Here is a 27,556-nt window from a genome sequence, read left to right on the forward strand (position 1 = left end):
AAATCGCGAGGTAAATTTATTTCAATAACATAAAAACATACCTCGACTCTAAAGATGGGTTGTCTGAAAATTTCAAATAAATTGGTAACTTAGAAATAGGGTTTTATTTGTTTAGAACGAACCAACTTTACATTTTTATATATATAGATATATCAGTAAAAATAAAATAAAAATACAAGCGCGATGGTTGACGTTATTGTTATTTGAGAAGGAAAGCCGAGAATTAATAAAATAGTAACCAACGTTTCGTCCCTATTTCAAGGGACATCTTCAGGATTCTGCATTTTTCCTACGAAATCCTGAGGATGTCCCCTGAAATAGGGACGAAACGTTGATTACGGTTTTCCTTCTCAAATAACACACACACACACACATACGCACACACATCCTCGGCTTGCGATGACTACAAATATTTTAAGCCCCACTCTTTGGGTAGAGCACTGTCGTAAATAATCTCACCCTTAATTGGTTGAAAAATGCGACGCTCACTCTTTGTTTATATATAAAGCGGTTAGAGCACTGTAAAAGTGTTGGACAAATGTTTGTTTAAATAGACATTTGGTGAGATAATTTACGGGCGTCGCTCCCGTGGGCCGATCAGTAGAACTGCTGACTGTGAACGCAATGGTTCTAGGTTCAATCCTCGGCTTGCGATAGGTGCTAGTCTAGTGGCACTGATGAGTTGTGATACAACGAAACAGGACTGTATATCGATGACTACATATATGTATATATATATATGTATGTGTGTGTGTATGTGTGTGTGTGTGTGTGTGTGTGTACATATACTAGCAAGCCGCCCGTCATTACCCGGTTTTAAAATACACTTATATAATATATTTTAATTCATGCAGATTTTGTATTTGTGATTGTAAAGCTAATTTTCAATCGATTATTATATTGCACCTAATATATAGCAGTGATTTCAAAAGTGGGTGCCATCAGCGAAAATCGAAATCCAAACATGTAACTCACAAGCCTTATCCGTCAGCGTATGACCTAAATCTATATGTATATGTAACGTGATCGACCTGAGGGAGTGAATTGCCCTCGTTGGGGAGCCGGGTATGCTAAGATAGCTTTAATCGATCTCGGGTAACAGCAGATATTCCGAGGATTTAAAATAGAGGATATAAATATATATTTTATTTCATTGTCAAAATAGATATATTTGCTTATTGTTTGGAAGTCAAAGAGATATATTTTGTATACAAAATTGACGCCAGACATCTGGGAACAATAACAATTGACATTGTCTGGCCTCAACGAACTCAGAGCCAGATATCGGACTGACATTCGGTGAATCAGCTGGTCCTGGATACGACCCTGAAGACGTGACCCCTTTGCGATTTGCGACTTTTAAAAATTTACTAAGAACTGAACCATATATCTGTAAAAAGACCTGTAATATATTTGTGAAGTAGAATAGACTTCACGTGTCTGTTTTTCTTTTGCCTGCAACTTCGATATTCGCTTTCAGCATACATGATTCAATGTAACGACCCTCTAAGAAGAACCAGACGATCCGAGCCGAAGTTTCCAAGACAACAAGGGTCCTAGCGAACTTCATAAGAGCGGGAGTGTTACATATACACAAACGGCAAAATTAACTTGAAATGAGCGCATGTACAGAAAATAAGCTCACAGTCGACTTACCCTAGGCAAAAGTCAAGTGTGTTTCAATATTGACTCCCAAAATAATTTTTTTACGTGCTAAAACCAAATAGGAAGTATGTTACAAGTCCAAATACCCTATATAAAAAATTTAAACTCAGTAGGTATAATATTTAGAGAGGAGTTTGGTAGAGATTTTTCGCACATACACTAACAAGTTCATTTATATATATATATATATATATATATATATATATATATATATATATATATATATGTGTGTGTGTGTGTGTGTGTGTGTGTGCGTGCGTGAGTGTGTGTGTTACTCGACATAACATCACTTTGAGAAGGCGCACAATTCCTCGAAAAGCTAGTATACATACCTTGGATTTTGGAACATGGCTAAATTTTTGTTAATATATATATATACTAGCATTTCAGCCTAGCGTCGCCCGGGTCTCTGGAGGTGTATGTTGAGCAAAAAAAAAGCCCCTTATTTATTACCCCTTAACATTTATTATTTAGGTCTCTAATCAAGTTATTAAGTTGATCCATGTCCAAGAAATCTATATCTACAATTTCAAGTGTTTAGACCCAAAATTGGCGGAGGAGATTGGTAGAGTTTTCAAAGGTCAAATCGTTGAACTTTGACCCCTTAACAGCCAAATTTCCGGCCGAAAACCGATCACATAGATTTTCTCACATCTCAGTATCCTGTATATCAAATTTCGAGTCTGTAAACTTAAAATTGACAGTGTTATTGCGTAGGGAAATGTACACACACAGACAGACACACAGACACACAGATACACAAACACGTTCACTTATATATATATATATATATATATATATATATATATATATATATATATATATATATATATATATATATATATAAATACAGAAATACAACATTGATAATTCATTTTAAAATATATATTTTTTTCTTTTCAGCAAAGACAACAACGGTAAAGCCAACTACAGTGAAAGCTACAACACCACCTCCTGTCACCTTTACACGAAAATTACCTCCTACCACAACCATCGTTCTACCTACTCCTATTGCTATTCAAACAAAAAAACCCACTACCAAACCAGCTCCAACAACGACCCCAGCTCCTACTACTACCACAACCACACCCGCTCCTACCACTACTACAACGACACCAGCTCCTACTACTACCACCACAACCCCAGCTCCAACCACTACCACAACGACACCAGCTCCCACTACTACCACTACAACCCCAGCCCCAACAACTACCACAACGACACCAGCTCCCACCACTACTACCACAACGACACCAGCTCCCACTACTACTACCACAACGACACCAGCTCCCACTACTACTACCACAACTCCAGCTCCAACCACTACCACAACGACACCAGCTCCCACTACTACCACAACCCCAGCTCCAACCACTACCACAACGACACTAGCCCCCACCACTACCACCACAACCCCAGCTCCAACTACTACCACAACGACACCAGCTCCTCCTACTACTACGACAACGACGCCAGCTCCTACCACCACGACAACGTTGCCTCCTACAACGACCACACCGGAAGCCCCAACTACCTTCCCAGATCTTCTACAAAGAGACGAAGCAAGTATGTATTAGATGGCCTTGGCATTATTATTATTTTTTTTTTTTTTAGATATTCTAATGACAAACTCTTTTAATTTTTCTTCTTTTTCTTCTGGGTACATTTTACTGACGAATATGGTAGATAAAATGTACGAGGTTCACCTTTATTATAAAAGCTGAATAAAAACCCTACGAAAGGTAATACCGTCTCGCGTTGTTTTATTAAATCAGTCAGCTTATCTAAAAAAAAAAGAGAAGAATTTCGTGGCCTAATGGATAAAGCATTTGTAAAATACAGTTGTAAGTTCCACACTTCGCGAGAGTAAAGGTTCAAGTCTTATTCCGGGCGACAATCAAAGATACAACTGCGAATTACTTAGGACTGCTATCCAGTCATGGCTTACAGAACGAGAGCATGCTACCCATAAGGATTAAATAAAGGGTTCCGTTTAGATACCCGAGGTCTACAGAATGATTTCTGAGTTTGACAGAAAGATTAACAAGTTCGACAATATACACCTGAAGAAGGTCGGAGGTTATAGCGATCGAAACACTGTGAAAATAACACTGAAGATGAGAATAGTTATCCGAATGATTCAGATAATACAAATAGCATAAATCTCATTAAGTAGGTGCATCAATATCCAACCATTAGTGCACCCGAATAACGGAAAAAGCAAACGAGTCCACTCTTTGGCCTTAAAGGCTAAGATGAAAAATGTTTTTTTTAAAAAAGTGATTTTGAGATTATATTGTCTTTTATTGTCTTGAGAAAACATTTTTTCAAGTGATGAATGAAAAAAATAAAACCCAGGAAGACTCCAGAGCACTACTGCAAGCACTAATTAAAATTAAGGAAGCCCTATTAAAAGCACTACTAAAACCAAGCTTTCTACCGCCCCCTTAATAAAAAAATATTTTCAGGTAAGACCCGAAAAAAATGGCCAGAATCCACAGGAACGCTACTAAAGGCAGTAAACATGGTTATAAATATGATTTTAGCTATGTATTGTACATTTATATTTAAATTATTTTTTTTTTAACTTTACGGCGTTAAATTACATTCATTTGTAAAGAAAACACCTTGAAATAAGTTAAAACAAAAAATATTGATCACCTTGTGTATGCTTTGAATAGCAGCAGTGGCTTTTAATATCGGACTTAAGACAGAGTGGCCATGAAGTAGGTAAACAGAATAAATTTTTAAACCGGAAGTCAGAAACCGGATGGACGGTTTAAATGCCCAGGCAAGAAAGCTGATTGGAGTCTTATAATTATATAGATTTCATATATTTTTAGATGACGATTGACAATTTGGATTATTTTGATTCTTCAGACTATTTTCTCATCTTGGGTAATATTCTCACAACGTTGTATGTTGTAATATATTGTAATAATTACTAATATATTGTAATAATTACTAATATATTGTAATAATGACTAATGATTATTAATATATTGTAATAATTACTAATATATAGTGAGAAGGTGTAAAATTACGCATCTAAAACAAGAATAGGTTTCAAAATATTTAAGCTTATACAAGAATTGTCCATACCGAATATACATACTAAGTAAATTTTTTTAATAAAAAAAATCGCCCCAGACAAATCATGAAGCCACTTGATGTACGGAACTAAAAAAAAAACTGCTCCAAGGTCAATCACTAGCTAACGAGAAGAGTTAGATGGATAGATTCCAAGGAAAAAAACAAAAAAACAACGCACCAATTCTTCCTCCTTCATCAGAAACATCGCTCATGGAATGTGAGGACCAAATGACTAAATAATGAGTTACGAGGCTTATCAATTATAAATGACAGTATTTTTGAGATTGAACGTTTACCTGTTCTCATCTTGAATATCAGATGCTTGCAAGAACTCCTGGTGTAATGGATAAAAGTGCTAAGTTATAATCAGCTCTAAGAGACATGTTTCTGTATAGCTGACGGTTAAATCCTCAGTAGGGCAATATCAAGATAAGAATACAATTACAAGTTACTTTTACTTCGTCATGGCTGATTGAACGAAAGCAAGTTACTATCGTGGTTTAAATAAATGGCTCTGTCTGAAATTCCATACAGCTTGCCGAGTTCGACAACATGCACCTGAGAATGGCCGATGGTTACATTGGCTGAAACCTTGTGAGAATAACACAATCTATCTATCTATCTATCTATCTATCTATCTATCTATATATATATATATATATATATATATATATATATATATATATATATATATATATTAATACTGTATTTCGTCTTGGACTCAAAGGACGCACACACAAAAGAAAGTATCACAGCGGACCTGCCGTTTCTTGCTTTTTCGACTTATAAAGAGTAAAAAGGTTCTGAATTTATATCATAGAATCTGTGATCCGTTGTTTCAGTATTTATGTTTTTATTCAGTTTCGTAATTGTCTGAGGATTATTTTGATAAGCATTAACTTTCATTTAACGCTGCCGATAAAAATACGGGGGTTCAGATCCAGTGAATGTAAATCTCATTCACGATCACGCGCCCTAATGAGAAGACGACCAACAAAGTATCCTTACCACAATTTGGACCAGTCCTTTTATGTGCAGGGTTGCATCATCCTGTTCAAACTATTGTTCGTCTTTTATAGTACCTCTTCTTCTGTCCCAAACCTCCTAATGGCCATTATTACACAGTTGTCCGCCTTGATCAAGGTGGTGAAGCATTGTGCTGACCGACGAGAAAATAAAGACAGTTGGACATTCACGATTAAAAGCAGGTGGACAAGTCAAACAAATAAAGATGGTTTATTTTCTTTGTCTCAAATATAGTTGAATTACAGAATGAATTGTAAATTTATTAACGAGTTGGACATTTTTTGGACTATAGACAACGTGTAACGTGGCCGTTACGTCCGAACCGTGTTCGTTAAAGTTCAAACCTCTTTTGGACCCTCACGCCGTCTGGTACCGTCGCAAAGGAACAAACAAACAAAAATAAATCAATCCGATTCTACTTTTGTTTTTTTTTGCTTTTTTTTTTAGCAAAAGGCATCTATTATTACTTTCCAAACAATGCCTGATTCTTGTTTTTTTTTTGTTCATTGCGTCATGAGATTAACAAAACCCTGCCATTTCAACACCAGCTTAAAAATTTCACGCCATCACCAACGGGTTCACACGACTATCTCACCTGATTCGCGTTTCTCTTTCTCCCGACCTCACGCCGACCATAGACAGCCATTTCTCGCCTTCGACTTCACACGTCTATCTTTCTCGGCAGGCACTTTGCTTCTTCTTTCGACTACGTACTGTCCTTTTTTTCCTTTTCTTCTGATACTCTGATACAAACCCGTGTACACTTGCTAATTTGCATACATGCTTAAACGCTGTTGCTGCTAATATCTTCGCTAGTCATCTATCCTTCGGCTGCTGCTGCTGATATTTTCACACGCGCTCATACGCGCTTTGTTACAAACGAACCGAAAAAGTGGTAAAGAAACAAATATATAACAAATAAATTGTACCAAAAGCAAGATAAGTTACTCTTCTACCTACTTGGATAATTTTTTGTATGTTTTAATTTATTTTAAAGCGTTTTTTTAAAGTCTGAACCAAAAGTAGTGTCGAGTTGTTAAGTTTAAATGAGAACAAGGTGATTGAAAAACGGCTATATTTGGAGTCTCGATAATCGCTAAACACTCTAAAATAAATGAAAAATACTGATAGAAATCAACCCAATAACTCCCACAGTGGCATTTGTTGGGTGAATTTCTAACAGTATTTGTTCGATTTTCGAGTTTTAAGCGATTACTAAGCCTCTTCATCAGATTCTACCAGCCGTTTTGTTCCTGTTCTAACTTAGTAATTTAACACTACTTTTGTTTCAAACTTAAGAAATGCTTTAAAATAAGTTAAAAATATAAAAAAAACTTATTCAGGTAGGTAGAAGAGTAATTATGTTACATTTGATATTTATTTTTATATATTTGTTTCTTTACAACTTTTTCAGTTTGTTGTCTGTAGTAATAAATGTCTAGGAATCCTTGTTTAGTATTTCGAACGTTATCCTGTGCTTAAAAGAAGTCGACTCAACAAATTTAATAGAGGATTTCATTTTGTGATGGAAAGACATCCCTTTACGCTCCTGTCCTGCTCAAAATATTGAATACAAGAAATTTAGTATATTGTCCGGCTTCACTATTTATCTGCGGCATATTAAGGCACGACAAATATACAACTGCTTCTGCTGATTTCCTATTCGTGTGATGTCTAAGCATGACGAGTATAAAGAGGTCACCAATTTATAAAAGGAAGGTTTTATCGATGGCATTTGAATATTCATTCAAATATCATAGTTTCCTTTATAATTAAAAAAAATAATCAGATGCAACACTAAAAGGACATCAACAAATAGCAACCAACTCTAACACGGCATTTATATATATTAAGAAATAGTTTTACTGAGTGTTTTGTAGTAGTGTGGAATATTAACTTTCTCTTGCCTGGTAATTCGTTATGAAATTAGGAAGGTTGGTGTTCATTAATGCAGAATTAAAATCCATTATATTTTTGTAGAGTAGGCTTGGAAATGTTTTAATGTAGACGACTACGTATAAATCCATATATCTCGTTGATAGAGAAAGATTGACAAAAAGTCATTCATTGCTATTTGGGCAAATAGAAATTCTTTCTTAAGATATTTATTCATCGGTGTGAATCCTCAGTGTGAGCATTTCCTGGTAAATAATTTTTACATCTTGCGATGGAGTTAGAAGGACCGGTTTCTCACTAAACTCATTTGATTTTTCCCGCGTACTGTATTTATACTCGAAATTGCAATGCTTCGTTCCTGTTTTCTGTACCCATACACTAAAACGAAAAAAATTAGTCTCCGTAGAGTATACAAGACTTTGGAACGAAGCACACAGGGAACATCCCGTCCTGATGGATAGATGGGTGCGTGAGCGAACCGGTGTTCTTGTAGATCTAGCGTTTGATTTAAAAATTAAAATAATTTCAATTGAATTATTATCCTTGGAATCTGTTTGTGAAATAACGATTCGCTCCACGTTAAAAAAACGATCCTGGTGTCTAACTCTGTCCTCTGAGGACGCATTGTAAATAAGTACATATGTACGACTACTTCCGCTGATTTCTTTGTCGTGCGATATTTAAGCACAAGAAATAAGGTACGCTCAATTAGATCGTTAGAAATTAAGACACGAAAAATATCTCCAGCTATTTTTTCGCTAAAAGTCTTTGTGAAAAATAATGCTTTTTTTCAGACGTATCAGGAGTATTTTTAAAAGAATATTTGTTAAATTTTAAAAGAAGAAATGTTCACTTGAGTTTAAGAAATAATATTTGTTTACGCTTTTAAAATCTTATTTTTCTTTCGTAGTTTTTTTTTAATAGTAAATGTTTACAAAATAAAAAAAATAGCAATGAAATATATCAACACATTATTTAATTGGGCCAAAATTTAGCGAAAAAAAAAACGACATGGCTCTCTGTCTAAATTAAAATCGGTTGCTTCTTGTTTTTAACATAAGAATCCGAGGTTGCTAGAATGACGTTCCTAAATATCACATTGATAGAGAACTAGCAGGGGTAATTGTTGTGCTTTATACATTTGCCGTGTCTTAATGTGTCATACATTGTTAGTAAGACACTAAAAAGTCTGCAAGTCAATTGTACTAGAAATTATCAAGTTCAATGATAACATTTTTTTCGGTGGCTTGCATTGTATATTGCTTAGCCCTCAATATCATTAGCATTCTTACTTTTGTGGCCCACTTATCAAGGCCAACAGTTACCCGCCAATATGTAGCAGAGCGTGTATGAACATGTGTGAAAATATTAGTAGGAGTCGAAGGATAGGTTGCTATCGAAAATATTAGCAGCAGCCGTTAGAGCACTATGCAAATTAGCAAGTATGCGCGAACTTGCGCCACAAGAAAAGAAGAAAAAATGCATTATGTGGTGAGAAGGAGAAAAAAAGCAATCGGGTGAGGTGGACATGTGGTCCCGTGGTGGCGATGAGAGACTTTTAAGCTGGTGTTGAGACGGCGGGGTTTTGTTAATCTCATTGCAGACGAAATGAACAGTAAAAAAAAAAAACAAAAAAAAAAACAAGAAGCATTGTTTGGAAAGTAATGGTAATAAAAGCCTTTTTCTAAAACAAAAAGAAAAGCAGAGTCGGGTTTTTGTTTTCTTCCTTTTTTTGTTTGTTCGTTTCTTTGCGATAGCGTCAGACAGCATGGGGGGGGTCAAGAGAGATTTGAACTGTAACGAACACGGTCAAGTTACAAATACAGATTAGCAAGCTGGAATAATTGCGAGCCGAAGGATTAAAACGACTATGGGAGTACAAACATTTATAAATGGTACGAACTGCGTTTGTTCTGTTAAATTGAACGTGTTCACTGTGTCTAAAGTCGGATATATCGATCGAGGTTATCGCAATATATATATATATATATATATATATATATATATATCATCGTGTTAAAGACAATTTCTTCGGTAATATTTTGTATTTGATTCATCATCATCATCATCACCACCACCACCACCATCATCATCATCATCTGCTCTAATTGGCTCTGTATTTCGCGTCAGACCTTTTGGATTTTTACGCTGGCTTTAAGAGAAAATCTGTTTCATCAAATTGATGGGTCAATCATTATCATCATCATCATCATCATCATCATCACCAGCAGCAAGAGCAGCAGCAGCAGCGGCATCATACTTCTCTTCTTAGCCTTGTCTATCGCGTCATCATTTATCAAGCGCGGATGCTGATATTTCTCGATATCACAGTTTTTTTCTGCATCTTTGAATTTAAGACCGAATCTTCTACGACATCCCCCTTTCTTTACACACCCAAGAACATTCCTGCCATGGTAATCGTTTTACATTCTTTCCTACCTGTCTCCAAAATGATTACGTATTTGTAGATCCACGAGAGATTGTAACAACCCGAGTGATTTTTTTTTTACATTGGTGATTTTTAAACCAATGCATTTCAGGTGAAAACATTATTGCATTTTTACGTGTCCTGGAAAAATTAGTATAAATTCCTTGAACCGTTAATTGTCTTTGCTCCTCATTAAACTCAAAATCTTCACCAAACGAGAATTCAATCTAACAAAACCATCACGACACGTCTTCATTTATCGTCTATAAACATATGCACCTGTCATCGAAATAAATCTAATCGGTAGACAAAATCACTCGATGTTTATATTAATGAAGTTTTCGATTATTTAACATCAGAGTAAGAAAGACGCTTGGATTGCACATTCAGAGAGATAGATAGATAGATAGAGAGAGAGAGAGAGAGAGAGAGAGAGAGAGGGTGGAGAAAAAAGGGAGAGAAAGAGAGAGATAGGGAAGAGAGAGAGAGAGAGAGATGGGTGGAGAAAAAAGGGAGAGAAAGAAAGAGATAAGGAAGAGAGAGAGAGAGAGATAGATAGATAGAGAGAGAGAGAGAGAGAGGGTGGAGAAAAAAGGGAGAGAAAGAGAGAGATAGGGAAGAGAGAGAGGAGTGGAGAAAAAGGGAGAGAAAGAGAGAGATAAGGAATAGAGAGAGAGAGAGAGAGAGAGAGAGAGAGAGAGAGAGAGATGTATCTACACAAACGTATAACTAAATACCAAGGTCTAATGTACGACATTAAAAGAAAAGATCAACTTTAGCTTAAGGATCGTATTTAGAATCATGAAACTTTACGATCAACTCCAAGATCACTAGGATCAACCTTGGATCACTTGATCTTCCTATTTTGACGCACGACAAAAAGTTATTACATTTCTGAATTTTTTAGATGAGGATTGGTTATCTATATTATTTGGAATCTTCGGACTACTGTTCTCATCTCCAGTGTCATTTTTAAAACGTTTCGGTCGATGTAACCTCCGATCTTTTTAAGGTGCTATTGTAAAATTGATATTCTCCTGAAGGTTGAAGGTTCAATTCTCAGTGTGGGCGACCGGAAAATGCAATTTTGAATTACTTAGGATCACTAAGGCAACGCGAGCATGCTACCCCATGGAGTAAATAAAGTGTCCCGTTCGAAATCCCGACAAATTCCTGAGTTCGACAAGATACACCTGAACAAGGTCGGAGGTTACATCGACCGAAACGTTGTGAAAATGATACTCAAGATGATAGCAATAATCGGAAGAATCTAAATAATATAAATAACCAATCCTCGTCTAAAAAATTCAGAAACGTTGCTGTTAGTTCTTATTCCTTAAAAATACTACAAAAAAATAACGTACCATTAATCTTAAGTTCGAGTGACAAACCACGTCATCTTTCTTGAACTGAAGGTCAGTGGTCGAATAAATTATCTTTTTACTATCTTACAGCTTAACCATCTTCAAAGCTAAGTGAGCATCGCTGAAAAAAAATCGACGCTATTTTGTACTTGTTTTGTGGTTTGGCAAATCAACTTTACGGTAACAATTTCAGAAATAAAAAGCAAACTTTAAAACAATTACAAAACGTTAAATCACACGAAGACTTCAAAAAGACAAATCAGAAACTACATATTAACCAGGACATGTGGAATCTTTGTCCCAGTAGTAAACTATATTCTATAAAGTTTATCATCAAAGAATGGCAACCAAGACGCCGAAGACAAAGGAGTGCAGAGGTGGTATATTAGCAATAATATGAATAGATCATACTTACCTGAAGAGAGGACTTCCAACATTCGTACCACGTTAGTAACTCTACGCCGTTGAAGACATACTCACTGCCCGTAACGATCCTTAACAAACCAGACAAACTACAACTAAATAGACAATATAAATAATCCTTTTAGCAACGTTTATGTAGAATGTATTGGTCTGAAGCAAGCGGTCTATAGAAGATATATTTTTTCACTCATGTTCACCCATAACAAGGCATATAGTCACTTGGAGGTAAGGGGCTACTATCTATGACCATGCTCAGGAAAGATTACCAAGATGTTGGTGTACGTTACATTTAAAGTTCTGCATATCAGTACTGTCAGGGAAGCAGGTAGCAGGAAGGGAATTCCAAAGTCTAGCTATTCGATGGGGAAAAATTATTAGAGTAGAAACCGTTCTGGCATTTAGGGACCTCAACAGTAAAGGGTGAGATTTTATTACTAAGCAGGTTTATCGGGGATATGTACGTCGGGAGGGCACAAGTGCAACGAGTTCATCGGAGCACATTCAATTAAAATATTTGTATAACAGGCACATATTGTATTTAAAAAAAAAACAGCTTAGTTTGTAGACTTGTACATAATCATGTTTATTGGCTATTTTCACTTGTGGAGTATTTGATTTCGGCTTTCAGATAATGTCGGGTCATCAGGAGAGAATACGTAGAGTTTCGTAGCTTTCCTCGTATAAAGAACATATCCAATTTTCTGAAAGTCACAAGACTTTATATGAGATTTTAAAAAGGATAAAACTTTCTTTGCCCACTTCACAAGTATCCACTGCACAAGTATCCATAGCACAATACGTTGGAAAAAAAGAAACCAATAGAGCCCAATACTATTGCAAATAATATTCACATAAGAATCAACAATAAATAATCTTTTATGGCATTAAATTTTCTTCCTTGGGCTGCTGTCCCCAAAAAAGTTTTCAATCTAATAGGTCGCCGCACAGTCAAACTTAGCTCCAACCCTTGTACCATCGTCACTGTTGAGGTCCCTAAATGCCGCAAAGCCTTCTACTCTACTAGTTTCTTCTCTCGAACAGCTAGACTTTGGAATTCCCTTTCTGCTACTTGTTTCTCTGACTGTACTGTTGCATCCCTGTGCTTGTTTTACAAGTAGTATAGTCGAATGTGCTCCGATGAATTCATCACACTTGTACCTCCCTCGACGTAAGACTTTCGTTTAGCAGCAAAATCTCACCTCTTCACTCTAGAGGTCTCTCTAGATGCCGAAAATGTTCTAACTTAATAGCTTCTTTCCTCCAACTGCTAAACTTTGAAACCCCCTTTCTGTTACCTGCTTCCCTGGCTGTGTTGTCATGCAGAAGTTTAAATGTGATGTAAACTAACTCCTTGCGTAGTCCTCTGTAAATGTGATCGCAAATAGTTTTCCCTTACGTCCAAGTATCAATATGAATTATTTGGGATGAGCAAAAGCAAGAAAAAGTAATTAAATCACTTAGCAAGATCGATATGTCGTTAAAAATGAACAAATAAAATCACTTAGCAAGATCGATATGTCGTTAAAAATCAACCAACCAATCACTTAGTAAGATCGATATGTCGTTAAAAATCAACCAATCAAATCACTTAGCAAGATCGATATGTCGTTAAAAATCAACCAATCAAATCAAACTGAACTAAAAGTATGTACATCGGTAGAAAATAGAATTTTATGGCGAAATGTAGTTGTAATTGTTTTATTTTCGATTTCGCGTTTGTTAGCTATACTACAAGATTGCTCATGATCCTATTTTGTTCCTTGAACAAACTTGTAATGTTTTTGTGATGTACGCTATTGTGTTTGAATAAATCATTATTGCATTTGATTGGTGTTGTTCTTTATTTTCTATTTAAAATTTGTTTCTTATGGTTTTCTTCTGAAACATTTAAAAGTATGTATTTTGTATACAAATGAAATTCGATACCATCTCATTGGCACACACACAAACACACAAACACACACAAACACACACACACACACACACACACACATATATATATATATATATATATATATATATAAAGAGAGAAAATGAAGGTATAAAAATGATATATTATTATTGTTACGGGCTGGGAGCATCTAAGTCAGGGTGATTACCTTAGAATCTTCGACTCTAGAATAACGCTGCTCGTAGCACGGATTAAAAACTAAAAAAAATGAAATGTGTCTGACGCAGAGTTGCGTTCTAGAATGACACGTTGTCTAAGATTCGTGAATGGTTCTCATTTAAGCTTGAACGACTCGAACGCCAAGCAAAAGAACACAACGCATGGATAAGGTGTAGGGGGGATTTATTTAACATGTATCTCGAAATTTAATTCACCACACTAATGGGCCGGTTGGTTGGTTGGTTGGTTGTTTTTGTTTCACGGCATATCAACCCTTTTCAGGTTATTTAATGCCGAATGCGGTGATTTTGAAGAAAATTTTTTTAATAGAATATATTTGTTTTTTGCAAGTCAGTTTCTATTCAACCCATAGTTGGGACCCTAACAGGTACTACCACTCCGGGTCAGAGTGGACCTGAGAGCAATGGCAATTAAAGGGTGGACCACACTCCCCAGAGCCCGCAAGCTTGGGCCTTACCATCGGATATAGTTTAAGGTCATATCCAGGACCCCCATATAGGGACTTTTACCCTCTGCAGGGGGGGCAGTCGGCGTATTTTAATGTCCCACCCACAGGGCCACTAATTGGGCCGGGATAAGGTCGAACCAATATAGCAAGAAAATAAACAACAAAAGATCAATTACAAAAAACGTGAAAAAAAAGGAATGACATGAATGTCGTAATATCATGACAGTTTAAAGAGATATGGATGGAGGGTTGACCGGGATACGGGTTATTATAACAGGGTACTTATCTGTAGATAGAATACAATCACATGATTAGTGTTGCTTTTTCTTTTTGAAAGTCTCTGAATGCGAATACATCGCCTTCTGTAATCTTTTTCAAATTGGTCGACATCATTTTCTACAACGATTTCTTCTGGCTTTTAAGCGATTGAACATTAAGTCTCATTTAATTCAAAGTATATGGCACTTGTTCGGTTTCTTTTTAATCGTCTCTACGTGGATGTGAGTTGGACGACAAAAAATCCTTCATTTCATCATCAGAAAAATGCGGAAATCCATCGTATCTTGTCGCTGGTTCTCTCCATCATTGGTATGATGCGCGATGAAATTCTCATCTAACCCACTCGCGATCTCAATCCAAAAAGACCGGGTTTTATTTTTGTTTTTCGCGCTTAGAGATGTTCTCCATCTCCTTCGTTTTTTTTTTTCTTTTTTTGCTGCTCACTCGCGCATTGGTTTTTACAGAGAGAGAGAGAGAGAGAGAGAGAGAGAGAGAGAAAGAGAGAGAGGGGTACGAGGAAAAAGTCAAGATGCTAAAGATGGTGATGGTCACTCGTTGCTAGCGATTTTGCGTGTGAGGGAGGGGGAGTTGAATCTGGCTTTACGTTTGATTTGGAGGTGGAGGAGGAGGAGGAGGAGGAGGAGGAGAAGGAGGAAGAGAGTTTTCGCTATTTATTAATTAATTTATTATTATTTTCTTTCACTTTTCTTTCGTTTCCTCCTCCATCCCTACCGAAATCATCACAATATATATAGATTTATTCATTTGTTTAATAGGTGTATTCATCAATTGAGGTATTTTGGGTAAAAAGGAGCTCTATAGACCATGACATTTCAAAGCTCAATGCTTCTCATCAGAAGAGAAGAGTAAAATGCTAGGTAACATAATGGGGATAGTTTCATTAGGAGCAAAATATTTAATTAAGGTTGTTTAGGGGGAGCTATATTGATCTCTATGATAAAGGAGGAATATAGTTTGCAATATATAATGTAAGTAGGTGTATAGCATGTCTATCATAGTGGGTTTAATGTATGCGGGGCAGTATGTGTGTTTAAGCTCTCAGGGGAGAGTATAGGGTAAGTTGAAAGACTTCTTTATTTTAACCCTCTGTGTATATATGTTGTAGCAATGGGGGTGTTTTTAAATGATTTCTGCCAATTTGGTGATTTTTATATATCCTATCTGGAGTTTTGCCTTTACAAACACACATACACACACACACATATACACAGACATTCGGCTTTATATTATATATATATGTTGCGAGCCATATGTGCAATCGACTATGCTGGTTGATGGGAAGAGAATGAAGGTCACTGATACCTTTAAATATCTTGGAAGTTTTCTGAGTAGAGATGGAACATTAGATGCTGAAATAACTCATAGGATTTCCTAGCCTTGCTATGCTTTTGGTAGGTCTGTAAAGCAGCATCTGGTCGGATGTTGAGACAAAGATCAGTGTGTATGAGGCATGTTTTGACTTGTCTCTGCATCAGAAACAAGAACTACATACCGAAGTCATCTTAAAGTTTTCATCAAAAGTGCAACCGTAAAATACGGAACATCAGTTGGAAATCCCTTACTCCTGACATTGTTGTCCATGAGCAATTCAAAAACCCTAGTATAGAAAGAAGGATCACCAAACAGCAAATGCGTTGAACTGGGGACTTCGTAAGGATAAAAGATGCAAGGATATCAAAGCAACTGCTTTGTGGCGAGCTTTTCATAGAAAAGAGACTTCAGCATAAACCTACGAAAAGGTTTAAGGATGCACCGAGGAATAACTTCAAGTTAATGGATATCAACGTCAATAAAAACGGAAAATCAAACTGTCGACCTAACCAAGTTGAGAAGATTAATCACTGAAAGATGCACAAAGTTTAAGGAAAAACGTGTTAAACATGGCGCATTGAAACATGCTCTTAGAAAGCAGGATAACTCTGCAGAACTTGCCGACTTTCAACAAGAACTGAAATGTACAATCCGTGACAGATTCTTCCGTCTAAAGCTGGCTTCGTGAACCATGTAAGGTCACACAAAATTAGAGAAAAACCAAGAATTTTATGAGGATGTGCTGCCACCCAGACCACCCAAGTATTGTTGCATTATCTATGAACTGCTATGTTAATCTGTGAGAGGTTTGACGCGACACTCAAAGGTGCATAGTCCCTCTACAACAACCAGCAAATACTATCAAATCCCCCCTGACACATCTGTCAGCAATTATGCAAGAGTGAAGCTGGGTTAAAGAGCCATCTACGTGCACATATGTGCCCGGCATCAACCCGAAGATGTGGTAGCTTAAGAAATGTCAACCATCTTATATATAATTATTTCTGACGCCACTAAAAGATGATGTTACAAATAGATGATATTTTAATTGACGTGTAAAACACTGTGTAAAAATACTTTATGACGTCAAAATGAGATCATACCAGATAGCATGATGTCACATATAAAACCAGCATAGACGACGCCTTGACAAGGAGATGGTATCTCCTTAGTCTTGACTACGAAAACATTGTTTGTTATTTTGCATGATTGTATTCGTGCGCATTGAATGACGTCAAAAATAATGTTATTAAAAAGGGATGACGTCATTCAGTAAAATAGAATTGCAAAACATTGGATAAAACCGTGACTCTGCTTCCCAGCTGACTATTGTTTTCAAGTCTAATGTAAATAAGTTCTTGTTAAGCCGCCCTCTAAAATAATCGTATCCTACCTGTTGCAATATATTTGATATTTAATAGGGTATGGTCCCTCAAAGTTTCGAGATTCTATTTATAAACGCTGCTGATAGGAACCGACGAATCAAATTAATTCACGTTCTACTATCAACCAATCAGAAATCAGAATTGCTCCATAAAAATTAAATGTTTAAGCATTTAGCACATAATTTGCTTTCGTGTCAACACGAGAAAAATTATTTGCTCTTTGGCTGCAAAATTATAAAGTCCAGGACCTGTACAGAACAGCTACCCACTGAAAATTCTTCATCTCCAGGACTTGTATAGAATAGCTACCCATCGGAAACTCTTCTGAAATTAAACATGGCTTCCAATTCAAGACTACCCAAGTTCCACCAATACTGATCATCACGGTGTTGTGTCACAGTCTACCTAACACTTATAAACCCTCATCCTCGAGTGGTTATTTAGTCTTGATAAGCGGTGATCTCAGTGTTAAAACAAACAGAACTCTTAAACTATATAGGACAGAAGATAACATCCTAATGCGGTTGGTAAACACTTTTTGCAGAGTGGCCTCTGGGCATCGATAAATGATGACCGCAAGTAAAAAGGTTATCTCATTGTCACCAAGTGCTGACATCACAGAGGGATGGTGTCATCCAATGAGACAGATTGAAGAAGTTAGCAACAAAATCACACCCCTTCACTGTTGAGGTTCCTAAATACAAGAAAGCTTTCTACTCTAATAGTTTCTTTTATCGAACAGCTAGAGTTTGCATTTAAATTTCTGCGTATCAGTACATCCAGGGAAGCAGGTAGCAGGAAGGGAACTACAATGTACACCAACATCTTGTTAATCTTTCCTTAGCATGGTCTCAAATAGTAACCTCTTACGTCCAAATTGAGGTATGCCTTGTTAGGAGTAAACGCAAGTAAAAAAAAAAAAAAGAAAGATGATTTATGTCATTAATCTTAAAGTAACCAAGGGCGTCACAAAAAATTACATCATAAATGACATTACATCATGGAATAAACAGATTGAAGCAACGTGAAAGAATTATTTATGACGAAGTAAATTATGGCATTACAAATACCAAGCACTAAAATATAGAAACCATTTTTTTTTTACGAAGGAGTCACAACTTATCAAGGCCCGGGGGTCACTCGAGGATAAGGGTTAATGAATGTACAGTAGTCAATAGGAAAATGTCGTAGTAATCGTTAGAAGTATAACCTTGGTAAATTGGATTACTTAAGGAAATGGCTCATCAAGAATTTGTTCACATTGAACTTGAAGACGACTATATTGTAGTCAGCTGGAAAGCAGAGAAAACGGAACAGAGTTTCACAAGCGTGCAGTTCTAAGAAAGAAGCTTTGTTCATGGAATCTACGTTTAAGCTTAGGCACAAATAAAGAGTGGGAGGAATTATTGATAGTGTTTTCAGATACAAGAGTGTTTTTCGTGAAAGTCAGGCCAGGGGGCACTATGGGTTGGAACTCAGACGGACACTTGCCATGAAAATAACGATAAAGCACAGAAAGGCACGCAACGTCTCCTCTGTGAGAAAGAGGTTGTAGGGAAGAGAAAAGGCATTCCCCACTAGTTTACGAAGTCTATTTTGAACTCTGTCAAGGCAGGATAAGCTGTTTCTAACACTGTAACATTATTAAGGCGTGTATTTGAGTTCTGACTTTATATACATAGTGCGGCGTAAGTAACAGGTAATTCAATTCTAATTAAAGAAATCAATTGTGATTCTTTATTTCTTTAAAATCAAAATTAAAAATTAAAAAGGGTGTTACTTATGCCGCACCCTGTATATATACTAGCAGGGACACTTGACGTTGCCCAGAATTGAATAATAATCAACGAATATTTCAGTCTCTCACATTTTTACTGTCATCGAAACCATTTTAAAAAAAAAATTTTTTTTTTACTCAAATCGAATGATTGCCTGCTCTAGTTGGGGACGGATCGCGGTGTACCGCGACGAAGCAGTGACACAGTCCAAAACACATTGTAGTATACATTGCAGAGTGTTGCAGTGCGCGTATGCAATTTCCCGCGTTACGGACTGTATAACCACCAGTATTCAGTCTTTAAACGTCACGGGTTGCAAAACAGGATTAAATGTTGTCTTCAGTGATGGAGAAAAACGAAGGAGAGAAACAATGAAAGAAAGCGATAACGAAAGGAGAGAGAGGAGAAAAATATCATTGTTTTCTTTGTTGCGTTTGCAGAACATGATTGAGTTTTCTAAAGGGAAGGAAAATCAACAACATCAATGTTTTGCGTAGTTTAGATCAGGTAGCGGTTATCTTCAGACCAGCCTAATCTGATAGCCCCAAAACATTGTGTAAAACAGAACGAGTAGCAATATTTTTGTATTTCAAAATTGCCGTCATGGTGTCTAGTCATTTCCTACGCTATGTAATCTAGTAACACCATAGTGAAAGAGGCGAAAATAAGGACAAGGATTCTGAAAATTATACAAGCTCTTCTTTGCGCAAACGTTGCTATATATATATATATATATATATATATATATATATATATATATATATATATATATATATTATATTAAATGGCCGCCGGCAGTGCCCGGGGTCGTACAATACGCTTAAATATGATATTTTAATTAATGCAGGCTGCGTATTATAGAATTAATCCTTTATTGATTATTATATATTACAGGAAATAATTTGCCCGTGGACTAATTCACACACAAAAAAAAAAATAAATAAAAAAATAATAATAATAATAATAATAATAATAATAATAATAATAATAATGTCGTTCATCAAATTCCGTTTGCGTTTGTTTACAATATTGCATCAGTTGATATTTGGGTCTGACAATGAATGCCTTGGAAAAGTCAATTGCGATTAATGCTTAGTTTTAAAATATGTAAATGAAGAAATGATTTGCACCGATTTTAAATGGTACCTCTTTTTTTTTATCGTAAATTGAATTCATTAACAAGAAAAAAAAATAAAATGGTGAGGTACACACGAGCTTGAACAGAGGATCATTCGATCTGTAGTCGAATGCTTTAACGCTGGCCTATATCTCCAGATGGCAATACATCTGTTTGTTTGTTTTTTTAAATAAGAAATGATTTGCTGAGATTTTATTATTTTCCTTGGCCGTTGCAAACTAAAATATTTCTCTATAAACATTCTTTTTTATCCGTAAGAGAGAAAGATTATTTTTAAGATCCGATGTTTTTGATTTTCGATACGTATCGGATACAAAACATATCTAAGAACACTACCAGACATATAAATTACCATTGTGTGAAATCTGCAAAAGAAAGATTCAGCCGTTTTGGAACACATGAAGAAAGAACTCACACACACGCAAAGTGACTTTCATATAATAGTATATATATATATATATACGCACACACACACACACACACACACACACACATATATATATATGGGAAAAATACGCTTATTATCTATACCAATCATTTACCTACATTTCACTTGCCACTGGTATTTAACAATGTCGACTCAAAAATTTCACGCGCAGGCACCCCTTCCTTGGTATCCATAGTCTGTCAAAGACTTAAGGAGCCTGTGTATGTATGTATGTATGTATGTATGTATGCGCACATTATATATATATATATATATATATATATATATATATAGTAATTTATAAAATATATATGGCGATTAAGCTACACTGAATATTCTGCGTTTCATCCAACTATAGGATTCGTCAGGCTTTTGCGCATAAGCCTGACGAATCCTATAGTTGGATGAAACGCAGAATATTCAGTGTAACTTAATCGCCATATATATTTTATAAATTACTAACTAGCTCTACCTACGTATTGAGCACTTTTGAAGTAAATACTTAAAGTTTACGCATAAATCTATACTTTCGTATATTAAATTTATGTGAATAAATGTAGTTATATATATATATATATATATATATATATATATATATATATATATACTAGCAAAAGTACCCGTCGTTGACTGGGTTCAAAAACAGCCTACAGAAAATGGACTCTGTTTATGAAAGTATGATAGGTTATGAAAAGGAAGGGTTGTAAAGAGATAGCTTCGAATTTGGGGGTATCAAAACCAAAGCAAAATATGATGAAAGTAAAAATAAAATAAATAAACCCCAAAATTTAGTATACCATACCTGTTCATATTGAAACACTTATCACAATATTCTGTGGATCTATATTAAAAAAACCTTGTTAAACTTTGTGACATATTTCCATTTTATGGCGGTCAGGCGCAAACGAACACCTCATAATTTTATTATACCATATTTCTTCAAACTGAAACATAATTATCAAAGTATACTTACGCAAATAGATATGAAAAGCCTTTATTAAAGTTTGTGCCTATTTCCATTATATGAAGGCCAGGCGCGAACGCAGACCCCACAATTTTATCATACCATCCCTATTTTAGTTAAAATATACTTATCAAAGTATTATGTACATCTATATCAAAAACACTTGTAAACTTTTTTTTTAAATTTTTTATTTTTTTATTTCCATACTTTGTGGACAAGACGCGTACGAAGACCCCACAATTTTAATGAATCATCATTATGCCAGATAAAACATACCCATTCCTGTGTCTCAATACATCTTCTATCATTATATGTGATCAGTTTTCTATAATAGTCAACCATATAGGAGCCTATTCGTGACACACAGACGTTCAGCTTTATATATATTGTTACGACGTATCCCAATCCTACTGGGGACGGTAGAGATGGGTGACGTAACGAAATATATATAAAAAAATAAAGTTTCCCAGGTTCCTTGATAATGCGTTAAGGGAATGGGACAACCGTCCCGAAGACAACAATAAAATGAAATGTACTGGACAACGAAATCACATAAGAAATAACGAGGACAAATATCATCGAAAAATTAACAAACTTTTATTTATATAAAAAAATAAAATAAAATTCAATTCAAGGAAAGATAATTAAATATGCCTAACTAAATGAAATGATTTAATGAGTCAAATTCTACCGAGAGAAAAATATATCAACAGTCAATGTTCACATAAAACAAGAAATCGTCTGCTCAATTAGATACAGGGTGAGAGAGAGGTGTTGGAGAAATGAAAGTTTTGATTGAAAAACTCACTTAATGTCCTTTGAAATGCGACCTTTCTTTCGACTCCTTTTTTTTATATATATTTCTTTCATGTAACTTGTTTATGTTGGATTACGCACGCGCAGGTTAATTTTCATATTTTTGTCCTTCGGATGATTTATGTTTCATTACGTGCGTGCGTGTTAATTACTCCAAGTATTTGTTTTCCGAAGCTCATCGAAGTCCTTGATTTACAGTAACAGTTTCACTGATCTATGATTCCTTCCTTCGCTGGGTTCATTCTTTTATTCGGTCAATACTTTAACTTTGACCGCTGATTATCGGTTGGCGTCGTTGATATTTACCTCCGCGACGCCGCTACCACGTCGTCGCCGGCTTCGCCAACCCGACCTTCGCTGACTTACGTCTTATCGCTTTGAAGCGCGTGCTCCACTGCCTGATGACAACTTTTTTCATGCCTCTCTCTATATATACGATCTCTCTCTCTCTCTTTCTCTACACAGTTTCTCTCTATATATACGGTTTATTTCTCTCTATCTTTCTTTTTCTCTTTCCTTTTACATTCTTCGTTCACAGTATCTGTCTCTCACTTCTCCTCCTGTTCGCAGGCCCCCCTCCTCCCTTTTTTTCTTCTGTTTTGTTTACAAAATGTGACCGAGCAGACGTGAATTTGATCCTCTTGACGCTAAAATTATACAGTGAATAAAATATACTGAAAATATATCTCCTCTCGGCTAAAAATCAATAAAATAATTTATTATACATTTTAATAAATGTATCACAATATATATATATATATATATATATATATATATATATATATATATATATATATATATGTATATGTATATATATTAAATTAAATAGGCGCTTTTTGTCTATTAGTTCTGTTTTTGATCCTTTCCAACGTCCGAATAACGGTTTTCACTCCTAGCAGAAACTGGCTGATGTAATCGCCATATTTATTGTAAGTCTGATTACTTTCATATCATATTTGGATTCATCGTCAGGGATTGATTAATTTAACTGGTTTTGAATAATTTATATAATTTTTTTACCGTGTATATTAATTTCAATGGTTAATTATTTTAATAACTTTACAAACATTTTAGAATATTCTTACTATTGATAAAGTTGATTTTATTGATAGTTTTTTTTTTTTTAGTTTTTATTTGTAATGCTTCTAGTATTTCAAGTTTTATTTATTATTTATCTGGTCAAGTATATATGTGTTTCGACTAAAATATTTCTAAATAAGGGCAAGGGACAGGTGGTTAAACATAGCACTGTTTTCAGAGCGATTCATGGTTATCCCCTCGGCAATGTAGTGGAAGTCAAACCTATGTATATGTTTTCGCCTTCACTTACTTAAATAATTAATAATCACGAGAAAAAAAAGTTTATCTTATTTAATGAAATATACTTAAGAGAAAAAAAGGATTTACTTACAAGAAGGACTACATGATGGTCACCAGCATCGTGAAAAGTGAAAGTGCTTCTGTGGAACGAACCAGATTCGAACTTGGTACACGGAGGTTGTCAGACCGTGCCGTTAACCACTGCCTGTTGTTATTATTTTTTAAAAAAATATTTTTCATTTATTATTGTTGTTTTTGTTGTTGTTGTTACTGTTGTTTGTTGTTGTTGTTGTTGTTGTTGTTAAGCCGCATTCATTCATTTCGTATGAATTCGACAGTTTTATTGATGGCATTCGTTCCATTGATATCTTTCTAGTTGGAATTTTTTCTAGAAAGAGATTGAGTACTTACGGAAGGTACCATGTGAAGGTTGCCAACATCCTAAGTGAAAGTGGTTCTGTGGAACGAACTGGATTCAAACTTAACACACTCAGAATATCAGTTCGTGTCGTTAACCACTTAGCTACTGCTGCTACTGTTGTTGTTGTTTTTGTTTTTGGGTGAATTGAGTTTATACACACAACTCCCGATGATTATACCTAAGTATTGTCTTATTTACATGAAATCCAAATATTGACTGCAGCTATTCGTTATAAGTCCGATTTTAGAGAAATTTACCCTCGAAATGCACAGCAGCAACGTCCAACAGTTACATACGAGTCGGGAAGGGTTTAGCATTCAACAGTAAAAAAAAATATGGTTACATATCTGTAGAAGTGACGCTGTTATCACTTGACATGTCTTTGTTTGCCACAGACTCAGACGCAATGATGACCGGAATACGACGTATCCTGATGTTGGCATCTCCTGGATTATCATCATAGTCTTGTTAGTCCGTTAGCTTTAACACTAACGCGTTGCCATTGTTGCGATTAACATAGTGAGGGATGATTTGATTTTAGGGAGGGTCACTGTTTTCTGCCAAGAATGATTGCATCTTTAAATGTATTTTATTAAGCTATGTTTTATAATTTTTAATATTTTGTCCTTAATTTTCCAAGAAAGGGATTTTTCTTTTAGGGTAGACAGAATTCTCAAAAATATTTGCTCTTTCTTTCTTATCAATTTTTTCTTGGGATTCATATTCTTGCGTTGTAAGTTACGTCAGCTTTAGACTAGCAGGGATGGAGGTGTCCAACCTTGCCGGTCGTGAAACACGCTTTAATATATTTTAATTCATGCAAATTTCGTATTTGTTATTACGGAGACAAGTCTCGTTTCTGAATTCTCTTGAAGTTGAAGGTTCAATCCTTATTACATCGGGGGTTACATCGACCAAAATGTTGTGGAAATGACACTCAAGATGAGAACAGTAGTCCGATTAATCCAAATAATACGAATTACGAATCTTCATCACAAAAATTCAGAAACGTAATGCTCTTTTCCTATGCCAACATAAAACAAAGAAATCATAAGTTGTCCATAAAAATGGAAGTAAATTACTTTATTGTTTTCTTTATTTGTATATTGTGGGCGACCGAAAAATACAATTGCGAATTACTTAGGACCCTTATCACGTCATGGCTGACGGAACAAGAGCATGCTACCTCCATGAAGTAAATAAAGGATTTCGCTCGAAATTTCGTTCAGATTCCCGAGTTCGACAGAAACATTCCCGAGTTCGACAACATACACCTGAAGAAGGTCGGAGGTTACATCGACCGAAACGTTGTGAAAATCACACTCAAGACGAGAACACTAGTCCGATTAATCCAAATAATACGAAGAGATAAATCTATATTCGATATTATATTGTACCTAATATATAATATTGATTTCAAAAATTAAAAAAATAAAATTACTTAGGTGCTATCAGCTAGAATCGAAACCAAAACATTTAGCGCTCCAGCCATTTTCATTACCGTTTGACCTTTTTTTTTCTGTATATCTTCTTTCTCACAGACGTGATATTGCTAGTCCCAGTCTTTTGTTATAAGTTCTTTTGTGGTCAATGTTCTTCAGAATTGTCTGATCTGTTAGATGCTTCTTTTGTTCCGGCTCGTTTGACTCGTTTGTCTTGTGGTCTTCATCAATTTGCTGTTTTTATACCCCATTGTAAATATACGGAATAATCGCTTTGACATACCGAAGTAAAGCAACGTTGAGCCTGGTTAGTACCAGATGGGTGACCATTTGAGATTCTAGGCGCTGTATATATTCTCCGCTTATCTCGGCATTTGTTTCCAGTCGTCCTGTCCATACACTTCACTTACCACTGGTATTTAACAATGTCGACTCAGGGGATGTGTGGTTGGAGATTACGCATCTCTTGCCACAAAAATTTCACACGCAGCCACCCCTTCGTTGGTCTGTCAAAGACTGAAGGAGCATATATATATATATATATATATATATATATATATATATATATATATATATATATAGTGCAGCTTCATATTTCAGTAGTTAAAAAAAACACACCGCAGACTAATAGAACTCAGTTCGTTTCAACGTTTTTTTTTTTCTTATTACATACAGACTTCATATTTTTAATCCCTTGTCTTTGCGACAATCACACTTCGTTATTTTAGCTCGTTTTATAAAGTAAATTCACGCCCTGTGTGGAGCGATTTAAATGTAAAAAAAAATGGTTTGAAACCGTTAATTATTTATTTTGCAACTATGCGGCTTCAGTGAGTTTGTATTTCTATTTTCAAAGATTTTGTAGATTTTACGCCATTCTTTTTCTGACACTTGTCACATTTTAAATGATATTTTAAGCTCGTTTTTTGGTGATATCCGATTAATTGCAAAAACACTAAGTATACAGTTACTGTGTATGCAAGGATAACTTTGCATATACAGCAGTTATTATTTGAAAAACTGTTACATAATTTAACATATATTTACTTGCCTCCCCACGAGTGCAAATATAGATACAGGGTCGGTGTTTAATATAAGGGAAAAAAGCAACTGTTCAAAAAAATAAGAAGAAAACAGTTAGTCTCAGTCTAGAAGGATCTCCTTACTGACCGAGGACAGAAAAGACAAGGCGCAGTGCTAGAGCAGATACTACACTTTGCCCTAAGTTAAAAAGCAGTAATTTTATTGTAAACTTAAACAATTAAATAAAATTTTTTAAATACATCAAACGCCGGCTTCATTTTTCCATTTACTTGCCTCTTCTTCGTGATCATATTTTTTCATATTAAGTAATTGCAAATTACTTGGACCTTTATCCAGTCATGGCTGACAGAACGAGTGCATTCCTATCCCTGTGAAGTAAATAAAGGGTTCCGTTCAAAATTCTGTCCAGATTCCCCAGTTCGACAGAAACATTCTCGAGTTCGACAAGATGCACCTGAAGACGGTCGGAGGTTACATCGACCAAAATGTTGTGGAAATGACACTCAAGATGAGAACAGTAGTCCGATTAATCCAAATAATACGAATTACGAATCTTCATCACAAAAATTCAGAAACGTAATGCTCTTTTCCTATGCCAACATAAAACAAAGAAATCATAACTTGTCCATAAAAATGGAAGTAAATTACTTTATTGTTTTCTTTATTTGTATATTTTTGGAGGATTCCTAACGCGAAAAAAAAAAAACCCTGACGTCTTTGCCGTTGCGTCTATCGC

General features: G+C 35.5%; 1 protein-coding gene across 1 annotated transcript in view; it reads left to right on the top strand.

Annotated features, from left to right (window-relative positions):
- The window catches only part of LOC145259603 (collagen alpha-1(XII) chain-like), a 150,659-nt gene extending 147,248 nt beyond the window's left edge, over positions 1-3,411 (top strand). Inside the window, exon 8 of the mRNA XM_080117259.1 lies at positions 2,569-3,411. Within this exon, the coding sequence (XP_079973385.1) occupies positions 2,569-3,242 (674 nt within the window). The 3' untranslated portion in view covers positions 3,243-3,411. The remainder of the gene's footprint in view (positions 1-2,568) is intronic.
- Positions 3,412-27,556: the final 24,145 nt, after the last annotated feature.

This window comes from Euprymna scolopes, chromosome 35 (assembly GCF_053919585.1).
Source record: "Euprymna scolopes isolate OS-2025 chromosome 35, ASM5391958v1, whole genome shotgun sequence".
Classification (NCBI taxonomy): Eukaryota; Metazoa; Mollusca; class Cephalopoda; order Sepiida; family Sepiolidae; genus Euprymna; species Euprymna scolopes.